We start from the raw sequence: 20015 nt of genomic DNA on the forward strand, positions 1-20015 counted from the left end.
ACGGCTAGACAGTTACCCTCGTAGTGCGTTTGTGTTGCACTAATTGGGAACCGCAATCCATGAGCCCTTGCATTGTCCCAAACTGTTCTGCCTGTTGCTCCCTGTACTGTCTTTACAAGAAGGCCACTTATAAAGCTCTTTACTTTATCATTCTGCTACCGGTAGGTTTCAAAGCTCCAAATCTGGAAAGATCTACCTCCACACGGACATCCGGATGATTTTTGCCCGTCACAGTCCCGATCTGGAGTCTGCACTTGGTACTTACGAACTTCGCTCTTTTACTGAGACACCAACCAACCCACGTTTCTCACCTAAGAAGCGATAACGGTTTGCCTGTGACGTAGCTTTTGTGTCAGGTTTATTTATCCAGTGCATATCATGAACAATGGATGAATTTCTAAGCTTCCATTCGCATGAATTGTAGATAAATCCAACGATATATTTACAGAGAGCTCAAGAATAATTCATGCCCCTTTTATGCATTGTTTAAGCATAACATGACCATTATGTGTGTATATATTTTGTGTACGGATGATGTGTGTGCAGTCGTCTGTTTTGATAAACCAAAAGAGATAAAGAAAAGCACTAAAAATCCTCCCCCAAAAGCTCAAAATGTAAAACTCTGTTTTCAAAGTTGTTAGAAATAATTTTTTAAGGCTTCGATTGGAAAGTGTGCGACATCTGTTCTTTCTTCTTAACCACTTGCTGCCAGATGTAATTTGAAATTGCATGACGTAAACCCGGGAGATTTTCCATTTTCAAAATTGTTCAAAAATCAGAGCTTCATTTACTACACCCACGCGAAAAACTGTCTGGTGACTACTCTAATCTGACAGACAACATCTATTGATGCCTGAGTTTTTCAGCGAGGCTTGCTGCCTTTGTAAAAAGAGCCCAGATTGTGCAGTGTTATGTAACTTTCTTCTGTTCCCGAAACTGACACAGTGCGCTAGCGGCGTCTTTTCAATGGGTGCCAGATTAAGTGTGCATCGGTAGGTAATCACTCATCACTGGAGCGCTTTTGTCCCCGGTGGTAATCCACTCATACTGAATGCCACAAACAGTGGTATAATCTCTCAAACAAAGGACGGTTTTCCCCTGCTATTGACAACCGAAAAAAAGTTGGCAATTCCCAGCAGCTCGGTCTTTTGTTCCGAGTACGGTCTTTTGTTATAAGGCCCGGCTCTTTTGTCCGGTTTCGGGCTCCCCGGTTTCGTGTATTAAGTCTATGTGCCCGAAATGGGGTTCCGTGGCAGCAAGTGGTTAAAGAAACATTGCTGGTAATTATCCTTTTTTTTCCAGATGACCTATGTTTTCAAGCTTGTAATGGGAGCAGGATTTAAGAAGCACAAAAAGAGAAAAAAAATCATGTAGTATTTCCAGCAAAACTTTATTTTTAATTGAGCCTTGGGGCTCATATATTTGAAAAATTCAAAGTGTCTTGGAGGCCTTAACTTTTCTGCCACCACAAAAGACGCAAACATTACCTTGGCTTCTGTGCCTGCTGTTTTGAAAATTTTTGTCTTGTGTTTTTTGCAATTTTGTCAAATTTTTGATTATTATACATGTGTATTTATTGTAATGAATCTATCATTGTATTAATTTTTTGATTAAGATTTTTTTAGTTTCGTGCAATAAACAAGTCAAGTAAAAAGGACAGTCATGAGTCACAGAACAATGAAAATTCTGACTGAAAAAGCCCACACATATATTTTGTCTCCCAGCAACGACACTGCTCTCTGGGAATGACCTTTGCCATCTGATCTTGTGTCAAAGGTTAGCAGTTTATTTTGTCTAGCAGTTTGAATGGAAACTGTGTTCATAACTATTTCTGTCGATGCACCCAAACTAGTTCATGGTTGAAATGTCAGACCATGACAGATGGTGTTTGGTGAGCAGATAGAAATACAAGCAGTCAGTACCTTTTGGCTCAGCGTAACTTGCAAGACATATCATTGGCTACAAGGAACAGTGTTGTATTGGAGTCCATCACAAGTCATCCTTAAGCCAATTCACAAGCTATTCAAATGAGCTGTGACAAAAACATTCTTATGTCATTGTTCACACTGTTACTTACGACTGGCCTTGTGAAGAGACTTGTGGAAGGACTTGTGATGGACTCTGACAGGGACCAAGTCAAGATGGCTGAAGGAGGTTTGCATTTTCAGCTCTTTTGAGATTCCTCTTTTGATAACAAGATACTCTTGAGTGTGATGTTGGATGGTGATTGTGTTTGAACTTGTACAGTGTTTCAAGATGATAAACTGGATAGCAGCATTTTCTCATTCTTAAAGTGATATATCTATTTATTTTTTAATCATGATTCTGTAATTATTAGCCAAAAAAAAACCAAACGCACTGCCCAGTGCATGTGTGCCAAGCCACACCCATAATTCATGACGGTTGTTGTCATTTGTAAGATATCGTAATGAATTTGTACAAATCTGTTATACAGTTTGGAATGTTAGTGAGACTGAAGCTGAAGTTGTAGAAAGGTAAAGTAATAGCACAGAGCCCTTTTCCTTGGTACTGCTAAGAAGCTGGCATTGTATAGCCACGTGTGCACTTTATCTGGAAAGTTGCAGAATACTGAATACACAGGCGGGCTACAAATTTATTGAGAAGTTGGTGTCCAATTTAACTGGCTGCAGCTGAGGAGCACTCGCACCTATGGGAAATGGCTGCATCTGATAATCAGTGACTTTCATAGAGGCATGTGTGATATCTAGCCATAGGTTCATAGCCACAACCGTTGGACACTATCATATCTTTTTAGTGAGGGACGCAATGTGGAATCAGTGTTGACATCGTGTGACTACACTCAAGGCTCCATCTTGCCTGACACACACTTCTGTGCATGTGTATGGCACACGGTACATCAGTAGTTTTCACCTGAATGTGCACAAACTTGAATCTTTGTGCAGTGGTCTTTGAACTTCTGTCTCATCTATCTCCCTAGCCATATCCCAATAACTTGGCTGCAGTCAGCGGTATTGAATACAGTGGAAACGAGATAAGCCACTAGCCTATAACTTCCATAGTGTGCGTAACCTCCAGCTGTGGTCTTGTGATTCGCAGTCTGAATCACCGTGAAGGCAACTTGTGCATAGAGTCCTCCGGTAAATTTTCTCGCCATCTGTAGATCACAGCAAGACATTTTGTTGGATTTAGCTTGTGTCTGGTATGAGATCCTGTTTGTTTCATTTGGTGTTTATTGAGAGAAAACCGAGACAGGTCAGGGTTTAGCGAGGGAACACATTTGACGATGGCTCAACTGCAAAGCTTTCTGACTTGCTGCCACTTTTGACTCAAGATTTGAAATGTATAGTTTACCAGACCATGCATGCAAAATATATGGAAATGGAACTGTAGATACTTTGTTGTCTGTAAAGAGTGATTGCAATCCATTTCAAAAGACTCAAGGTGAAAACCTGGCTGGTTTTCAATACGGGCATTTCACAATAGCGTGCCACCAACAGTTTGCACGGCGTTGGCAAATCACAATGCGCAAAATGTGTCGACTCCTTCTAAATGTGCATCGGCAGTCGCCATGTCCAGACGTGCCAACCCATTCAAACATGCACCGCATACAGTGGCCACTGCTGGGACACCACATTGCAACCTCTTGGTGGCGCACTATTGTGAAACGCCTGTATTGATTTTGACATGATGTGGAGCTTTTTTAGCTTGTGTAAACATACTGCACCCTCTATACCAGATAGCTTGTGTCAGGGGAGCTGGTGTGGTCTCTGGAAGAAACTGCATAGGTGACAATGTGCTTGTGTTAAAATGACCACCCAAAAAAAAAAAAAAATGGATTCAATTGCTCTGTGCCTTGTCGCTGTGCTGAGACAAAAGAACCTGTATTCGCCAAAGATGAAAGGAAGAACAGTTTTAAATGCACAGTCATTGGTCTTGACTCTGTTTTCGTTTCTTGACACAGACACAGAGAATCAGGTGCATTGTCATGCAGGATGATATCCAGTGGAACTTGCTAACCCCACCACCACCACCACCATGATTTTGCCATTAGGGCTGGTTGAATGGTTTATTTGAGTTATTCAGAAATGTTTGGCATTCTTGTGAGCTATGAGATATTGTAGCACTTTGCTTTCTTTTATGTTGACCAATTTTTTTGGCTAAATATTGTTAGATTGTTAGCCATTGGTAATCAAACGCAAAAAAATTGAGTCCAACGAGCCAGTGCTAAAATGAGAAAAACTTACAGTCCTGTTGCCACGACCCAGGCATGGCTATCAACATTCACTGTTGTCAAAGGAAATGATGAAATAACCTCATTGTTGTTACGCTTTTCTGCGGTGATAAAAAAAGTCTAAAAATATCCTCCAACCAACTTATGTTAAAGTAACAAAGTACATGCATATCATACTGGTAATTAACATATTAAAGATAACCTTTTCTTTTTTTTTCTTAGGATAATAAGGTGCATGCTATGTTCAATATGAAATAACAAAATGTATTTATGACAGATTATGTGGTATCACTTTTAAAAGAGTTTAATTTATCTGGAAGTAAGAATAAAATATGTATTTATTCATATGTAACATCGAAAGTGCCCCGTACAGCTGGTCATGTTATTGGTGTGGGAAATCATCATTGGCTCACAATAATTACCGCAGAGAACAAGGTAATTGCCTGAATGATAGTTGCTACACTGAAGATGTGTCTGTGATGTTGGCAGGTGACAAGGTAAGTGGGATGTCTTTTTACATGTGACTTTTGAAACTCGAGGAACTGTTTGAAGCAATCTCTTCCACTGTGTTTAATTGCAATGTGCTCCATGCTGTAACAGATGTCCGTATAGCCAAGAGTTTCTTGGCAACATTGCATTAGCCAAGTAAGACTTCTACGACAGTGGTTCAACCTAGTGAAAGGTTTACACCCAGAAAAGGCATCGCACCCATAATGCATGTACAAATGCACCAATTATGTACCATAGTGGAAGGTAGACCCTGAACATAAGCCTTGTTACTGCTTAGAACATTCAAGTTCAAACTTACAAACAAGTCCCCACAATGTTCAACAAAAGGATGTGTCATTTTCAAGCCCGTCTGGCGTATTCCTGAATGGAAGATTCAGCACAGAAGAAGCTCTAACATCAGTGTTACTCCACAGTTGCACCTCGTTCATTGATTCAAGGTATTCTTTTCCCGTTGGCCTCGGCAGTCTCGGTGTGAAACGAAGACTGCAACTGCAAGTTGGACTCCAGCCTGCTCCTTAGTCGTCTGAGAAGAAGTCATCATCACTCCCGCTGGCGTAGACCTTGCAGGCGTAGCATTTCATCTGGAAGAGCGAGAGGAGGGAGGAAAGGAGATTAAACTTGGCAGGTATGTGCAACCCAACCAAGTCACTTTTGCTTGCCCGAAAACTGGATGTCGTAAAGAAGCCTGTTTTTACCTCAGCTGGTGTTAGTGGTAAAGGTGAGTCCGTCACAAGTCCCCGGCAAGTCTATCACAAGTCATTCAGTCTTACACTGTGAGCCTCGAGCTAGACCAAGAGAGGGTGCAATTTTCTTAGCGACAGAGGCTCCTCTGGTTGGAACTGAACTTTGGCAGTTCACGGACAACTATGAAATGCATGCATTACGGTCGCATTGCTACAAACAAATGAACACTGCCGACCAGCAGTGGCTCTTTTCAACCCAATGCGCATTTTGAAAGGGTCGACAGATTTTGCGCTCTGTGATTGGTCAACACGTTACAAACTCTTGGAGGCGCACTATTGTTTATCGCCCGCATTGTTTGGGCCATCTGTCATGCCTCCCATGCCCTTTACATGCTTGCGTAACCCGTCGGAACACTACAGTGAAAGTCTTCATTATGCAGTCAGTGTGACCTTCTAAAGTGAGTTGAAGAGTTTCAGAGGATAAAAATAGTGCTGTTGAGAGTTGAGCTCGGCATGAGAGGGTCAATGGGACTAGGACGGAGGTGGGCTCTGGCCAGTTAGGTAAATTTGACCTCATTTCAAAGTGTTCACACCGCCCATTTGATTTTAAGTTTCTAAAAAGCCTGAAACCCCGGTGGTAACCACTAAGTCTATTTTTAGTGTGAAACATATCGGTAGCACATCAGGTGCAAACACGATGGCTGCACTTTGCCCTAAACCAGTTTCCCAGACCCTCACCTTAACATCCTTCCAGCAGTCTTTGCAGTAGATGAAGTCGCACCCCTCGGTGGGACACTCTTGGAAGCCCGCCCCCTCGTAGTCTTCGCATACCAGGCACTTGCGCCGGCCCAGCTTGCAGAGGGCCAGCCAGCAGCACAGGCGAGGACAGCGGGTTCGCAATGTCCGAAGAGTTCCAATCTTGTCCTGACGAGAGGTAAGTTACAATCAATCGACCAAACTGTATAAGCTCAGTTAAGGGCCAGTGTTTAACACAGGCAGGGTCCTGAAATCGGTGACACAATTCAGCCTCAAGTAATAAATTGGCCACTGCCTCCTTCAGTTTCCCCACAAGTGATTTGCTTAGAATCACTTTAGCAGTATTGTACAAGATTTTTCACTACAGCCTCATATTTTTTCAACACTCTGAGGCAGGTCCATAGATCAATACATGTATTTGCTACAATTGGCCGAGCACAGCAGTCCAAGTCCAAGTTCAACACGGCGGGAAGGGGAACCAAGCAGTAACTGATAAACAGTTAACAGCAGATGGAGGTCAATTCCAAGCCCTTTATTGTTAGTGCCATAATGCCAATGACCACGCCTACATACAGACAGCCATGTTGGCCACATCGATATCGAGGATCAGTTGAAGAAGCCTGACCTCTCCGGTGGGTTCTTTTGTGGGCAAACTTCCCTATTCCCTAATAGGAGTCTTGTCACAAAAAGAGCATTGAAAGGCAGGTTGGATGAGACCTTGTGGAGTTCAGCCTGCCTTCTCTTTCAACGGGCACGTCTCTGATCCACTGCTTGACGTCTTTTGGGCTCGATCATTTGAATATCTTGTTGGCAGAGGCGCATCCAAGCTGGCCTGGTTTGAGTAGTTTCTGCCCATTTGTTCATGACAGATCCCAAATTCTTGAGCGTAGCTTTCACTTGATCTTTGATCAGATAGCCATGTACGTCATGCACGTCCTCCATTGTGAAGTAGTTAATATGCCTCACTGTATTCTCCAAGCGTCGACATTTTACTCAAGTGCATGCACATGGGACTTTAATTGTCCAGCAGTAGGTGATGTCGTCACAGCTTCAATTGGTCGGAGCATCACAGGGATGGGGGATCCATGATGATATCATCGCATATCTGACAAATTGGCGAATCGACCGTTCTGGTGATTTTCAGATTTTTATCTCACCAACTGACGAATAGGTTTGACAGCAGTATTCAAAGTATTGCACACAGAGTCAAAACGCAAGTTAGGAAATGATTTTAAAGACCAATTTTGTCTATTTTATACACAGAGATCAAAAGAGGGTTGAATTAGATATCAAAAATGAGCACGCAATAACTGCCTAACAGAAAACATGTTTTCTCGAAAACAGTGATATTTCTTATTTGTCGGTTCGTCAGATATGCGACGATATGGTCAGTCTAAGCCATTTTCTTGTACAAGGTTGGGCCTGTGGAATTTAAGGCAAGGTCTACCTTACCGCCAGTTTCTTCTCCCTGGCAAGCTGTCGCACCTTCAGTCTCATGTATTTCAGGAAGCCTACTCTCTTCTTAAGCAGGTCGTTGTACAGGAACAAGACACGCTGTTTCTCCTTCTGTGGGGTGGCCAAATCCAAATAGAAAAACGTCAATGAGGAAGGTAGTCTTGGATGTCGGCAGGGAACAGGATAGAATACCAACTCTATCTCTTCTATTATATCACTGATAGCGATACTGGTGTTGAAGGCCTGATGTGCGCTCATTCTCAATTTCATTCAGGGTAAGAAATTCCCTTCACATATCTGACTCGGCCTTCAGATCATTTCCAGAGGCTGATTTAAATTTAAAAATAACTACTGTTGTACAGACGTGTTCTGCCATCAACGAGTACATCGGGTATGGTAGAGTTGGCTAGGAGTACAAGCTCATGCGGGAAGTGGGTGCAATTTGCAAGCCAGTGGCTTCATTACAGCTGTACGTGCATGTGTTATTACCCATCACAAGCGTGACCTTTCGTCATGGTCACAGCCTTCATCTTATCATTAGTCAATCCAAAATCAGTCACGAGTCAAACCACAGTTCTGTTCTGATGAGGAATGACAAAGGAATGTTCTTTTGAATGACTGTGACTCGACTTAAGATTGGAAAAGTTGTGTTGAGTTTATGTTGGACCTGCCCGTGAGGATTTGACCACAAGATTGGGATTTTAGGCAAGATTTCTTTCAAGTACAAGTTGAGAAGTCTTTGCCAGCTGCATGTCTGGTACAATTCAGCAAGAAACAGATTTGCTTTTTGTAGCGGTCCGGCCCCCTGGCCGATCGCTCGGGGGCGGCAGTCCGTCTGCCACTGAAGGGGGAATTGGAGGCCAGGCAGGCAAAAAGAAAGTTCAGCAGACACTGAAAGACTTAGGTGTGTCAAGTGGACTGGATTTCTTTTATAATCACAACTGCTTGGACAATTAAACCGGTGCTAATCTATGTGATTCCCGGCCGAGCCATCACAACGTCCATTTTCCCAGTCGCCTCTCACAGCACCCCGCTTTTCCGAAAAAAACTTGGAAACTCGCCCAACTTCAGTGCCGCCAAAAAGTATCACATTGTAGGCCACTTCCGGCCGACAGGCAAGACTTACAGAAAATACTTGTACTGTACATTCTGTGCACCCACGTGGGCCAATCACGCCTTGAAGACGTGCACAAGGTTCAAAGGTCACACAATTCGCTAAATTAAACTGGGAATTCCCAGATCCCTACATTAAGTTTCATCTGCTGATTGTTTTGGCCATCCAGCCCTATGACTTTGGGCCCCGAACACACTTTTCTTACCTTTGGATAGAAGTAAGCACAGATGACTCTCCGTAATCGCAGTCCGTAGGCTTGGAAGTACAAGAGCAGCCAGATGCCCCCGAGCACGCCAAAGATCATGATGATCATCTGCTGATCTGGCTGGTGGGGTCGAGGGAGACATTCTGGATTTGAAGAGAGAAGGCCTCAGTGGATTGGCTGAGTTTCTTGGGCCATGTTTTTTTTATATTTTGTGAGCACAAAAAAGTCACCGTAGGAGTGCATTTTACTGTTATCAACCTGGAATCCATTTTCAATCGGCACTTATTGCATTTAACAGGGAAAATAACTAAGTGAGCAATACTCAAACCCTATTCTAAAACTGAGAACAAGCTGGCTTGATTAGTGAATAGCAAATCCGGTGAACTATTTTCCAGTTGTGAGGTGAGTGTATATGATTTGACTTCTGTTTTTTTTCCAGTTGAAACTACCAAGAAATCTTGAAAAGGGGGAATATTGGCAGATTAATTTGAAATCAGTTTTGTAAAGAGTCTGTGCGTCAAATTCTGGATGTACATGTTCAAACTGATACGGCGGAGCAGCTGAACTTACGCTTGTTACTGCTCAACTTGTTCACAGCATGATGCTGGTCGAATGCAGACAGAACTTTTTTAAATAGCTTGGCTATGATCCCATTTCCTAAGACACCGATTCGAAGGGCATGCTCACCTGTAATGGTAAGACTGTCACCTTTACAAAACATCAAATACAAGAGATTTCTACCCATCTTAGTGTCCTAGTTCAAAATGTACTTTTGTTATGATTTGAGCTGGCCCAAGGACCCTGACAAGCTCAGAGTGTACTTAAGACGTTAAAAGATAGACAGAAAAAACGGTTTTCTTACTTGTTAAATCAAACTGAAGTTTAAGGAAGACACATAAAAAAGAATAAAGGGCAAGGTTTGATTTGGGTTCCTTGAAGTTCGATTAACTCACAAGATATTTCATACATCAAATGCAATGATGTGACCATTAACACTCCAAATTGCCCTCATTTAAGGGAATGCAATGCTCAAGTACTTGACTGCATGGTGCAGAGCTAACCAGCCATTCAAAATTAGGACTGATGTCAATTTAAACTTGCCTGGACATGCATACTTCCTATACAAACGTGATATCTCGAAGTTGGTGTGAACCACAAAGCTTTATGGCAGCTTGTCAATTTATTTTCTGAGTCATGAGTCTCATTCCACCCTGGCACCTTGAATGGAGACTAACCTTTAAAGGTGAAATCCACATGACTGTGCCGTCGAATCAGGTCCAGCATGTTGTAGAAGAGGCTGTCAAAGAAGACTAAAATTACCGACACGATGACCTGCATGAGCAGTCTTACTGTACCTACAACCTTGTCCAAAAAACAAGAAGAAAACAGGAAAATATCAACCCACAAAATAATAGCATCATTGTTGCAGCACCTTCAAAAAAAACTCCAGGATGTTTGGAATTCTGGCAAGTTAAGGGGACCTGTAGCACCCAGCTGATATTTTTCTATATGGGCATGATGCCTGTTAAAGTTGAGAACAAATGATCCACCATGGTTTCCAGGAGAGTGGAAGTTTTAGGAGTATTCAAGGAGGCTCTAGGAAAGGATGTGTAGGGAAATAGAGTTGATAACCTCATCAAAACTACATTTTTAAAAAACAGGTTTAAAATGTTTCCACTGGAGCAGTACCCTATGAAAGTCCACCCTTTTCTGTTGTGTACCCATGTTTACTTAACACTTTTTTACTGTAGCTTTCAAGTTGAAGAAAATTTAAGGCACAACTCTGGACGGTTGTTTATTTTTATTTAGTTGAATTTTTTTTACTTTGATAAAAAAATGACCCACTGCCAGAATTTGCGTTAGGCAGGGGGTCCATGTTGCACTTGAGTTCCCCTTAATTATAAGGGCTTAAGTCTGGTTACAAGCGACTGGGTATGAACCTTGACATACTGTAGGAACATCTTCATCAGTTATTTGGATAACGATTTGACTTGAGACTGGATGATGTGATTGATTCACCTGTCTCATGAATTGGTACTCGGTTAATTGACCCCCTTTGAGATGCACAAATTTGTGTCGGAAGTTCCAGTCACTGACCATTGATTTCTTTTCCTCCCGTCTAAGTTTCCAGCGGGCAGCTTCGATGATGTCATTTGACTCTGACTTCTTCTGTGGAAGGAGTGTCCTCTTATTCTGTGGATACCAAGGAGAATAACAGAATGGTGAAAGTTTGTAAGAACTAAGTATGGCTGTGGTAAAGTCCATCACAAGTCCCTCAAGTCCATCACAAGTCCCTCAAGTCCATCACCAGTCCCCCATAAGTTATCCCGTCTCAAACTAAGTTACAACCTATTCACATAACCGGTGACAAAATCATGAATTTCAATGGTACAATGCGCTAACTTGTGTTTTTTCACAACTTGTTGAGAATTCACCTGTTTTCTTCTCCTCGCATCAATTTTCCTGAAGTAAGCTGTCAGGTAGACATTGTCAAAGCTGACATTTGTCAGGTACTTGGAACTGTAGTTGCTTGCACTGTCAGTGAAGCCAAAAAAAAAAAAAAAAAACAGTTACAAACAAAAATTGCATAACTGAAGTCCCACTGGATAGTTTTAGTGTAAATGGCACACTTGGTGAAGAGCTGTGGAGTTTTACGAGTTCCTGCAAACAATTACCATTCATTTTTTTTTCTGAGCATTAGTAAACCACAAGGGTGCTTTTAAATTTTTAGTCAGGTACCAACTTGCATGTACCTTAATTGTTACAACAGGGGGGAGCTGGGCATTATCTATATCAGAAAGCGAATACAAACTGACTTGTGCTCGAAACTTTTCCATGTTATAAAGCCTTGATGGCATATTGAGAGTGGTCTCATGACTCTCATGACTGGGGTTCAACTGTACCTGTATATGTCTATGCAAGCATACACATGGTAGGAGTTGAATTCATGGGTGTGGAAGGTTCCAAACTCCAGGTGTGGACGATAATTTGCACCTTTTGGAAGTAATCCTAAAATAAGGGCATAAAATTGGCAGACACTCTCCAGACTGTTTCACGTAGGGTTTGTTAATTCATGAGAATCTAATTGCATTTTTCATTTTAGGGGGCCAGGACATAACGGCTCAATTTACATCAGTCTCCAGCTCCTGACATCTGTTCTGCTTTACCTCTTGAACACCAGGATGAACATGAATGACAGGAAGATTTTGGCCAGGGCTGTGATGGCCTCAAACCACTGCTTGCGCACTCTCATCTCGTATGCCATCCTCGCCCGGACCTCGGTTATCGATGTGCCATTCAGGATGTCTGGGAACTTGGTCATCTAATTGGCAAAGGATGACCAAAAGTTTGAATGACCAGAAGCCAAATAAGTCTTTTGTTATCGTTGATATTCACCACTGCTCCAAAGAATCATTTACAGGAAAATCTAAGCCCCAAGTGGGGGATTTTTCTCAAAACCATGCATGAGGCCAAAGAGGGTAAGGAGGTGATGAGGTGTTTAGCAAGTCCCTGTGAACAGAGACACAAAAGAGAACTTAAACAGTAGACTAAAGATTTCCAAGACTGCATGAAATTTTCAGGCAAATACTATCACACTGAAAGATTATTTATTTTGTGAGGTAAGAAGTCCATAAAAGGTAGGAGAGAACAAATTTCGGAGAAACTGGTGTCTTCCAGAGATAAAAGATGCCTCTGAAACTGATTGAAGCATTCTTTTGTGACAGATAAATGTTTGGTGCCCATTTGAGCGTCCAATGACGTACTTGCCAACGTAGGTCCACCTTGAAGTTAGTATCAAAGGAGTGGATTCCTCTTCTTAGCGTCAAGTACATCTCGCCAAATTCTGAAGGCGCCTCGGGGACTTGTTTACATATGAACCGAAACACTGCAACCCAAGGGAAACAAAAATTGATCATTGGGAATTACAATGTATTCATTTATTAAGCACAAATTTCGTACAACATGTGTTCATGCGCACTGTAAAGTCAGCTGCAAACATGTTCTAGGCAAAGGTATGCAAGGACACATTGAGCAGCCATGAAATGACCTACATCTGCCCATGGAGCAAAGACAGTTAGTGTTGATCACGGAAAACCCCCCGTGGCACTGGAGAGAACCAAGCAACTAATCTCATCATGGCCCGGGCTGGGAATCGAACCAAGGACTTCAGTGGTGAGAGGCAAGAGCTTTGGACACTAGCCATACGGTATGATGAACTTCCTGAGGAGCTCCAGTTGTTTCTTTCTGAAATTTTGTCTATGTATATCCAAGGAGCACTCAAGGGCAGATCTGGGGGGGCCCACTTATGACTCACTAAATTTTGGGACTTGAGTCAATCGTTTTGACATCGTGACTCAAGTCAAGTCCATCAAATATTGCTGGTGGCGTATAACTGAGACACACCCCAAAAGTGACTTGAGTCAAGTGGAGTCAATACCCATTGGGACTCATGCATAGTTGCCAGAAAATCATGACTCGAGTTACACTCAAATTGAGTCACTATCTTGAAACCTTACAACTCTGGATGACTCGATAGGCATCTCAGGCTCTCGATATGATTACTCACCAGCCAGTGACACAGGAAGAGGCTAGGTTGACAATCAAATATCACTGGTGGTGTATAACTGAGCCACACACAAACAGTTGTGGAATTTAACACTTGTGAATACTCTGTCACCTCACGTGGGGAAATAAGCGCATGCATGCAGGGCATCCACCCTACGGAATGTCATTGCTGGGCAGAGTAAATATCCCTGTCATGTTCACATACAGATTCTAGCTTGACAGATGCTTGTCAGCCTGAAATGGATGTGTGTATAAGCATCTGAGAATGCCTACTTACAATTAACCAGATTGCACATTCTTTCAAATTTCAGTGGGAGACAAAAGAGCTTTTGAAAAAGCCCCTTTTTCTGGTTGAAGCATTCGTCTTCCATTTTCTTTAATTCCCTCTTGCACGTCTGCATTCCTTTGTCAAACAAATCTGGAAAAGGAAAAGATATCTGCCACAAGTTAGTGTTTGTATTTTCATGTAGAATTTTTCCATGTCAAGTCGCTCTGCTGTTGTTTTGAGACACTACAGTTCTGTTTTAAGATGCTCTGCTCATGTATAAAGTTAAGTCTCTGCATGGTCACCCTCCACTTTTTATGAAGGCACTACTCAAATCTCAGGACACTTATAAATACATATATCTGAAGTCAATCAAATAGTACATAACACTTGGTCAAGTCCTACCTTCTAACATTGCTTTGATGAAGGGACAAGACCACAAGATATGTAGATTAATGTGTATGACAAACAGTCTAACATTTTATATACAAATGCTGTATTACTCACAAATCGCATTCAGGTTACATATTTTGTACTTCGGTTTTTCAATTATTTGTTATACAATTTGTTCACAAGGATAAAACTTCCATGTAGTGTCTTTATTGATTGCCTTACATTCGCATCTCTCGGCATTCCTGAAGTTGTAAGCCTTCTCCAGTGTTTCTGGTGATTGTGTGCCGGAGTACTTCCTCTTCTTTCCACCACCGACATCGTTTCCTTCCACCTCGTCCTCAAAGTCTAGAAATTCCTGTTGGACATTTTTGGCCTCGCGTTCGATCTCTTCGCTCCGTCCCTGCAGTTTTTCGCGGCATCCGGGTGGGAATGGATTACGAGTCATAGGACATGCATGTATTTTGTGGCGTGCCTTCATTTGATGGTGCTGTTTTGAAGGCAGTGGGTAGCACGACATAATGATGTTCTTTGCCATTCCACGAGTGCGTGGCTCTGCTAGAAGTTTGTTCAGTATTCCAAATGTGTAGAGGGGTGCCTTTTAGTCTTGTCTCTACTAAATCTGTCCAGCCTAAACCAGCTATTTTTTAATTTTGTTTTTCAAAGTGCCTTCAATTCGACAAAAATTATGCCATACTCTAAAAATGTATTTACCTTTCGTCTGTTCTCTGAACTACATATATTTTTTCAGAGGATGAGAATTTGAGGGTCTACGAAAGACGACTATTGAGTGGCTTACTGATCTCTAAATTATATTAACTACTTACAAGATACCACAAATTCTCCCAAATTTCCTGTCCCAAATCACAATTTGGTGTTCAGGGTCTCTCTCTATGGTTCGTCTGCAACATATCAGCTCCCCCCCCCTGAAAATTCCTGGACTTCTCATGTCAGCAAAACGTTTTGGAAAAATCCTTACTCCATCACATGATGTCCATTAAAAAAACTTCCCTTGAAATGCATCTTTTAATCTACCATAATCGATCCTACCCTAACGTTCTGGAAGGCATCAGTGAAAGGCTTGTGAAGGAGCAAGAAGAGTTCTCTGCTGTGGTTGAACGTCAGCGAGGAAGTGCACGAGATAGCCCGGGCCGACTCCTTGGAATTTCTCACGATGTTATTGACAGGACCTGCAGGTTTGCCATAAATGCCAAGAACCGCAGTTGCATGTACGTTCAAAAGGGGCGTAGCAAAGGCAACTTTGGTGGTGCCAGAGTCAATTTGCCGACTTGTATTTTGTTCAGCAACCTCATGTTGTATTAAATATAAATCTGTGGTATACAGTTTGTGCTTCAGGGGGGAATGCCGATGGCCAAGGTATATCGTTTATGTACTAGTGTTGGATTCATTTACCTTCGAAGCTATATTTGCCGATTGGAATTATTGGGGGGGCGCTCTCCACCTCTCTCCCAATCTCCACGCCCCTGACACTCACAACCAATTTGTGTTATTTACCCACGAGTCACTTCCAAGTTCATAAACAAAAGACCCCATGCAACTCAACCATAAAAGTAAAACCTTTTGAAAAGAATTGACACATGCACACAGCGTACATCACCGACAGATGTCAATTTTGATTACGTCACCAGCAGAGATCCAATCGCTCACTCTTATTCCTTTAAGAACTCTGCGCTCATTTTGATTGGCCGAATGTTCCATATTCTTATTGGTACTGCTTTTCAATTGGGCACGACTTTCCCTTGGTGCAACAATCCGGTTCGTAAGTGACTTTGCCATGTACACGCGGACGCGCCACTGATTGCAGGCTCTCATTGGACGAACACTGAAGTTCCGCGTTAACTTCCGGTTCCACGGTTCCACATACGTTAATGACGATCAATGCTTATAACTCTGTGTGCAGTGTGCATGTGCAGTGGACGTGGTTTAAACTTGAAACGAACCGGATCGATAGGACTGCTTGCACTTCACTAGGCCACTGATTGGTCAGTTACATGTAATCAGTTTTAATACTATAACGCCTGCGCCTAAGGGAATAAGTAATGCACGTTGTATTACAGAAGTGGAGCGAAATGCCTCTTCTAGTTTAAAATTGGGGCAAGAAATCGTCGATGCCCTGTACCGGTTGTACAAACCCCAAACTTTACCACTGAGCAACAGGACAAAGGCGAACGAGGCGAGAAGACTTCTGCCGTGTCGACCGAAGAAATTCGGCAGAACGAGAATCATAATACATCGCAGCTGAAGTGACAGTGCGAAGCCTGCCGCTAGCACAAGGGTGATGACAGCTCCGAACGCTTCCCGACCGTCGGGTGGAAGGGCGGTTATACGATTTATCACGAAGAAATAGAGGGCTGAAAAATAAAAGAAACAAATCCTCTAGCCTAAAAACTTCGATCTGTATGAATCTCAGTGCGCAAGTTCACGTGTCATCATAGTACAACAAAGCTACTTTATACGAAGTGCAACCTCTTATAAGAAAAGGTCGCGACCAGCGAACTATAGCATTTCTCATAAACAGTTGCTACTGCCATTCCTACAAAAAAAAAGTGACACTGACTTTGAGAAAAATGAGGAATGGAGCGTGGTGCAAATTCTGGTCATTCCTAGAGCTGCCATGCAAACTTAAGATGACCTCAGAGTAGAAAATTCGCTTGATCTGTGCACTTCCCTCCAAACTTACCAGCACCGAGTAGGCCTCCGAAGGCGAAGCCTAGTACTGTCTTCACCATGACAAACTCCCATGTCTCTCCCCATATGATGCGGTACAAACATGGGCAGATCTTCTTAACAGCCCGCTTCACGTCTGTTACCAATGAGAGAAAAAATTGATCCAGTCTATCAAGCTTATTTTCGATGACGTTTTAATAATGACATAATTTCCTCTAGAGGAGGGTTTAGGCCTCTACATTCGAAATGAAACAATAGTAACTTCGACATCTGTAAGTCTCTGCCGTATGCCAAACACAAACTGGCCGAACAGTTTTCAAAGGCTTAGTAATCACTTTCGCATTTGAGAGTATGATCGATGTTGTTTGTTATTGACTTAAATGTATGCATAGAGGGATTTCACATTAGCGCCGTCTGCGCATATCTGCATCGAAACCAAAGTTGTCTGTGTTGAAGTTCTTCGCGCGCGCCCGCGGAGTCCACACAGTACATGGAGTATCCGGCTCTTAAGTGTGACGCCAGCTCAGTTTAAACCACGCCCACTGCTCAAGATACACGACCATCGCAGGTACGTTAGTTTGCGGTCAATGGTCGTTATTTTTTTCTTTTTATTTACGTGTGGAGTCATCCTGAAAGACTCTTCCATAAAAAAAATTCAGCTTGAAAAGACTGAATTTAACATACCTTTATGCATTCTGTGTCTTGACTCCTTACTTTCAATCGTCTGATCGTATTAAGAATTGAAGCTGACACGTACAGCCTCGCTTTCAAACGCGAAAGTGCGCAGATCGACGCTAAAAGCGTCGTATTGGGATCCCTCTATACCGACTTATATTATGGTCAGTTTGACGTTCTGCTCTGTTCCCACCATAACAATGAAAACGTATAGGGAGTCCTCACTCAAATGTATAAATCGGGTTTCCGTCGAAAATTTAAAAGTAGATCAGAGGTTTGTACCCGGATTGCATTTAAATGTGTTCATTAAAGTAACTTGGCCTAAATCTGAACATCCGGACTGACTTAGGTTGAGCAGTAAATCATCATAGCAATACTTAAAACATTAATAAGCCAGCCAAGAGAGGGTCAGTGGGCTGCAGTACCTACTTTTACGTGTACAAACCCGTTATTTTTAATGTATTTCTGAATAGTTGCACTTTAAAATATACTTAGGTAGTGAATTGAAAGCTATGACCCGAACAGTTGAGAATGCCTAATTAGAATTTATAATTGTGAACAGATTCATAGGTGAACTGAACCGAATCTGCTTGCCCTGAAGAAGGTACTCAGTTACCGAAAGCTCGGCAATCACATATTCCAGAATCCAGAGCACTGATTTTATATTATATTCTTGTCAATATTCTGATCACCCCCATATTTCATAGGTGCGTGTGTGCACAAGCATATGTAAATGAATATGTTAATGTACTTGAAAACTACATAAACAAGATGTATTATAGGATTGATACACACCTTGTATAAGAAGTTTGGAATTGAATGAAACAAAAATGTCGCGGTGTCTTAAAGTAAGGATTGCCCAATGGGCCAAAAAGTCCAAAAAAGAAATCTGTTCTCCCACCACGTGAACATTCTTTTCCGAATTTGCCCTTGGAAGCTAAATGCACCCCTATTTCTTGGACATTAAGTTAAATTCTAAAATTATTTGTTAACTTTTAAAAAAAATTAGAATCAGTAGTAACAATATGGCTTGAACTCAGATGTCTACGATAACAGGGTGAAACATCACCAGATGCCCAAATGATCTTACCTGGCACACAGTAGTCAAAGAATTCAATTAGGCAGCTCATCTTTAATTGCTGAAGATTTTCCTCTTATGAAAACACTCAAGTCTATGGAATAATAAAAATCTTTAAAAACCACTTCAGATGCCGAACAATATTTGCGACATTTAGGCCAAATGCATGCAGGACAGATCTATATTACGCGCACTGAAGTTCAAAAATTCATCCCGGCGTGTGAGTCACATCCATACACAGATTTAAAAAATGATTTTTTTATTCTATATCTATGCATCTTTATGCGTTAAACAGGCCCTACGCGCTTGCGTCGGGCGCTCTCATAGAATTATGGAATAAAACGACGCTCTTGATGAGCTCGGCGCATTGTTGGCAGCTGGAGCTGGAGGGCGCTTTAGGATCGTGGTGCCTTTTTCAATCTGTACCACCTGTCTATCATGTAGGATTTTTAGGGGGAAATTACCAGCACTCGTTTTGACATAATACCTTTCAACCCAAAATGAACATTGAGAAAGTTGTAGATCAGAGAAATATGGAAGGGTTGCTTCCGAATATCGATGAGGATGTACTATCAAACCAGTGCACTGATTTAATATTATATTCTCGTCGATATTGAGAAACTTGTCATTTGTCCGTCGTGAATTTGTACTCTCCCGCTGTGCTGCTGCAACTTTCTTCTCAACGGTTTCAAGACAATGATATCAACTACCAAGTCCAAAAACAAGGCTTCTTGACTGATCATCTGAAGCCAAAGTCTTCCGTCTACTCTCCGTCTCCATTGACTCCCAGCCTACCAGCGGATTTTTTTTAAAGACAGAACTCTATATAAAACTACGTACATTTTCCTGATTTCGCTTGCATGCGTCGTGCACGGGTTGATACATTTTGGTACATTTACTACTGTCGATGTCGGTGATAAGAATACACCAAAGTCTCCTACCCCCACCCAGTCACTGCATCCCGATCTCCTACCCATGCAGCTGAGTTTGTTCCCATCAGCTAGTGAACATTAATTTTTGAATGAGTTAGCTTTTATTAGGTGAACATTTCAAAAAGATCCACCGAGGGTTTCATTTTAAGCCTAACACTAAATTGCCAAAGAGTTAATAGTAATAAAAAGTTTTCATTTTAACCATGTACCAACAATGGTGAAAAAATAGCAACTGCATGTGAGCTGAATACATTCTTTAGCAACTTGCCCACTCTTTAGAAACTTAAGTAGACTTCAGTCATTTTACCCTAGCCAACCAATAATCGCACACCAGCTGTCCATTCAACACTCGCATTTACCCTCGCCTCCCCCTCCTCGCCGATATTTTCCAACGCATTACAGGGACCACTATTGTGAATCAGTGGGGACTTTTGGAGCTGTTTCAATCCGGATTCTGTTGTGTCTGTAGATGAGTTTCCGGAGTT

The 20015-nt window shown here is 42.0% G+C and overlaps 2 protein-coding genes across 4 annotated transcripts in view; one reads left to right on the plus strand and one right to left on the minus strand.

The window, feature by feature from the left end:
- Positions 1-4573, plus strand: part of LOC110978090 (atos homolog protein A-like) — a 32288-nt gene extending 27715 nt beyond the window's left edge. Inside the window, exon 12 of the mRNA XM_022232780.2 lies at positions 166-4573. Coding sequence (XP_022088472.2) covers positions 166-325 — 160 coding nt within the window. The 3' untranslated portion in view covers positions 326-4573. The remainder of the gene's footprint in view (positions 1-165) is intronic.
- LOC110978091 (E3 ubiquitin-protein ligase DCST1-like) lies at positions 3836-18851 on the minus strand. Of its 3 annotated transcripts, XR_015426119.1 has the most exons (17): positions 18611-18851; positions 16859-16981; positions 16311-16529; positions 15208-15347; positions 14383-14560; positions 13780-13920; positions 12701-12822; positions 12104-12258; positions 11372-11471; positions 11034-11129; positions 10172-10298; positions 9507-9623; positions 8937-9079; positions 7615-7728; positions 6145-6330; positions 4227-5304; positions 3836-3861 (listed from the first exon to the last, which is right to left on the minus strand). XR_015426119.1 is itself a non-coding variant. In XM_022232784.2 (16 exons), exons 1-16 carry the CDS (start codon positions 18648-18650, stop codon positions 5239-5241), a joined length of 2055 nt encoding a protein of 684 aa, XP_022088476.1. In that variant the 5' UTR covers positions 18651-18851; the 3' UTR covers positions 4208-5238. The 3 variants fall into 3 exon arrangements, 2 of the variants coding, with proteins under 2 accessions (XP_022088476.1, XP_086995871.1); XM_022232784.2 differs by lacking the exon at positions 3836-3861 and having other exon boundaries at positions 4208-5304; positions 16323-16529; XM_087139745.1 differs by lacking the exon at positions 3836-3861 and having other exon boundaries at positions 4208-5304.
- Between the last annotated feature and the right edge of the window lie 1164 nt (positions 18852-20015).

This window comes from Acanthaster planci, linkage group LG08, assembly GCF_054643075.1.
Source record: "Acanthaster planci isolate LZ-2023a linkage group LG08, COTS_SCS, whole genome shotgun sequence".
NCBI classification, from domain to species: Eukaryota; Metazoa; Echinodermata; class Asteroidea; order Valvatida; family Acanthasteridae; genus Acanthaster; species Acanthaster planci.

What these genes read in the sequence shown, in the direction of transcription:
- LOC110978091 (XM_087139745.1), bottom strand. Translation starts at nt 18,650, where the DNA reads ATGAGCTGCCTAATTGAATTCTTTGACTACTGTGTGCCAG. An exon ending in CTTTGACTACTGTGTGCCAG is followed by an intron (nt 16,982 to 18,610) that starts GTAAGATCATTT and finishes CATTGGTAACAG; the next exon opens with ACGTGAAGCGGGCTGTTAAG. An exon ending in AATGTGCAATCTGGTTAATT is followed by an intron (nt 12,823 to 13,779) that starts GTAAGTAGGCAT and finishes CTTGGGTTGCAG; the next exon opens with TGTTTCGGTTCATATGTAAA.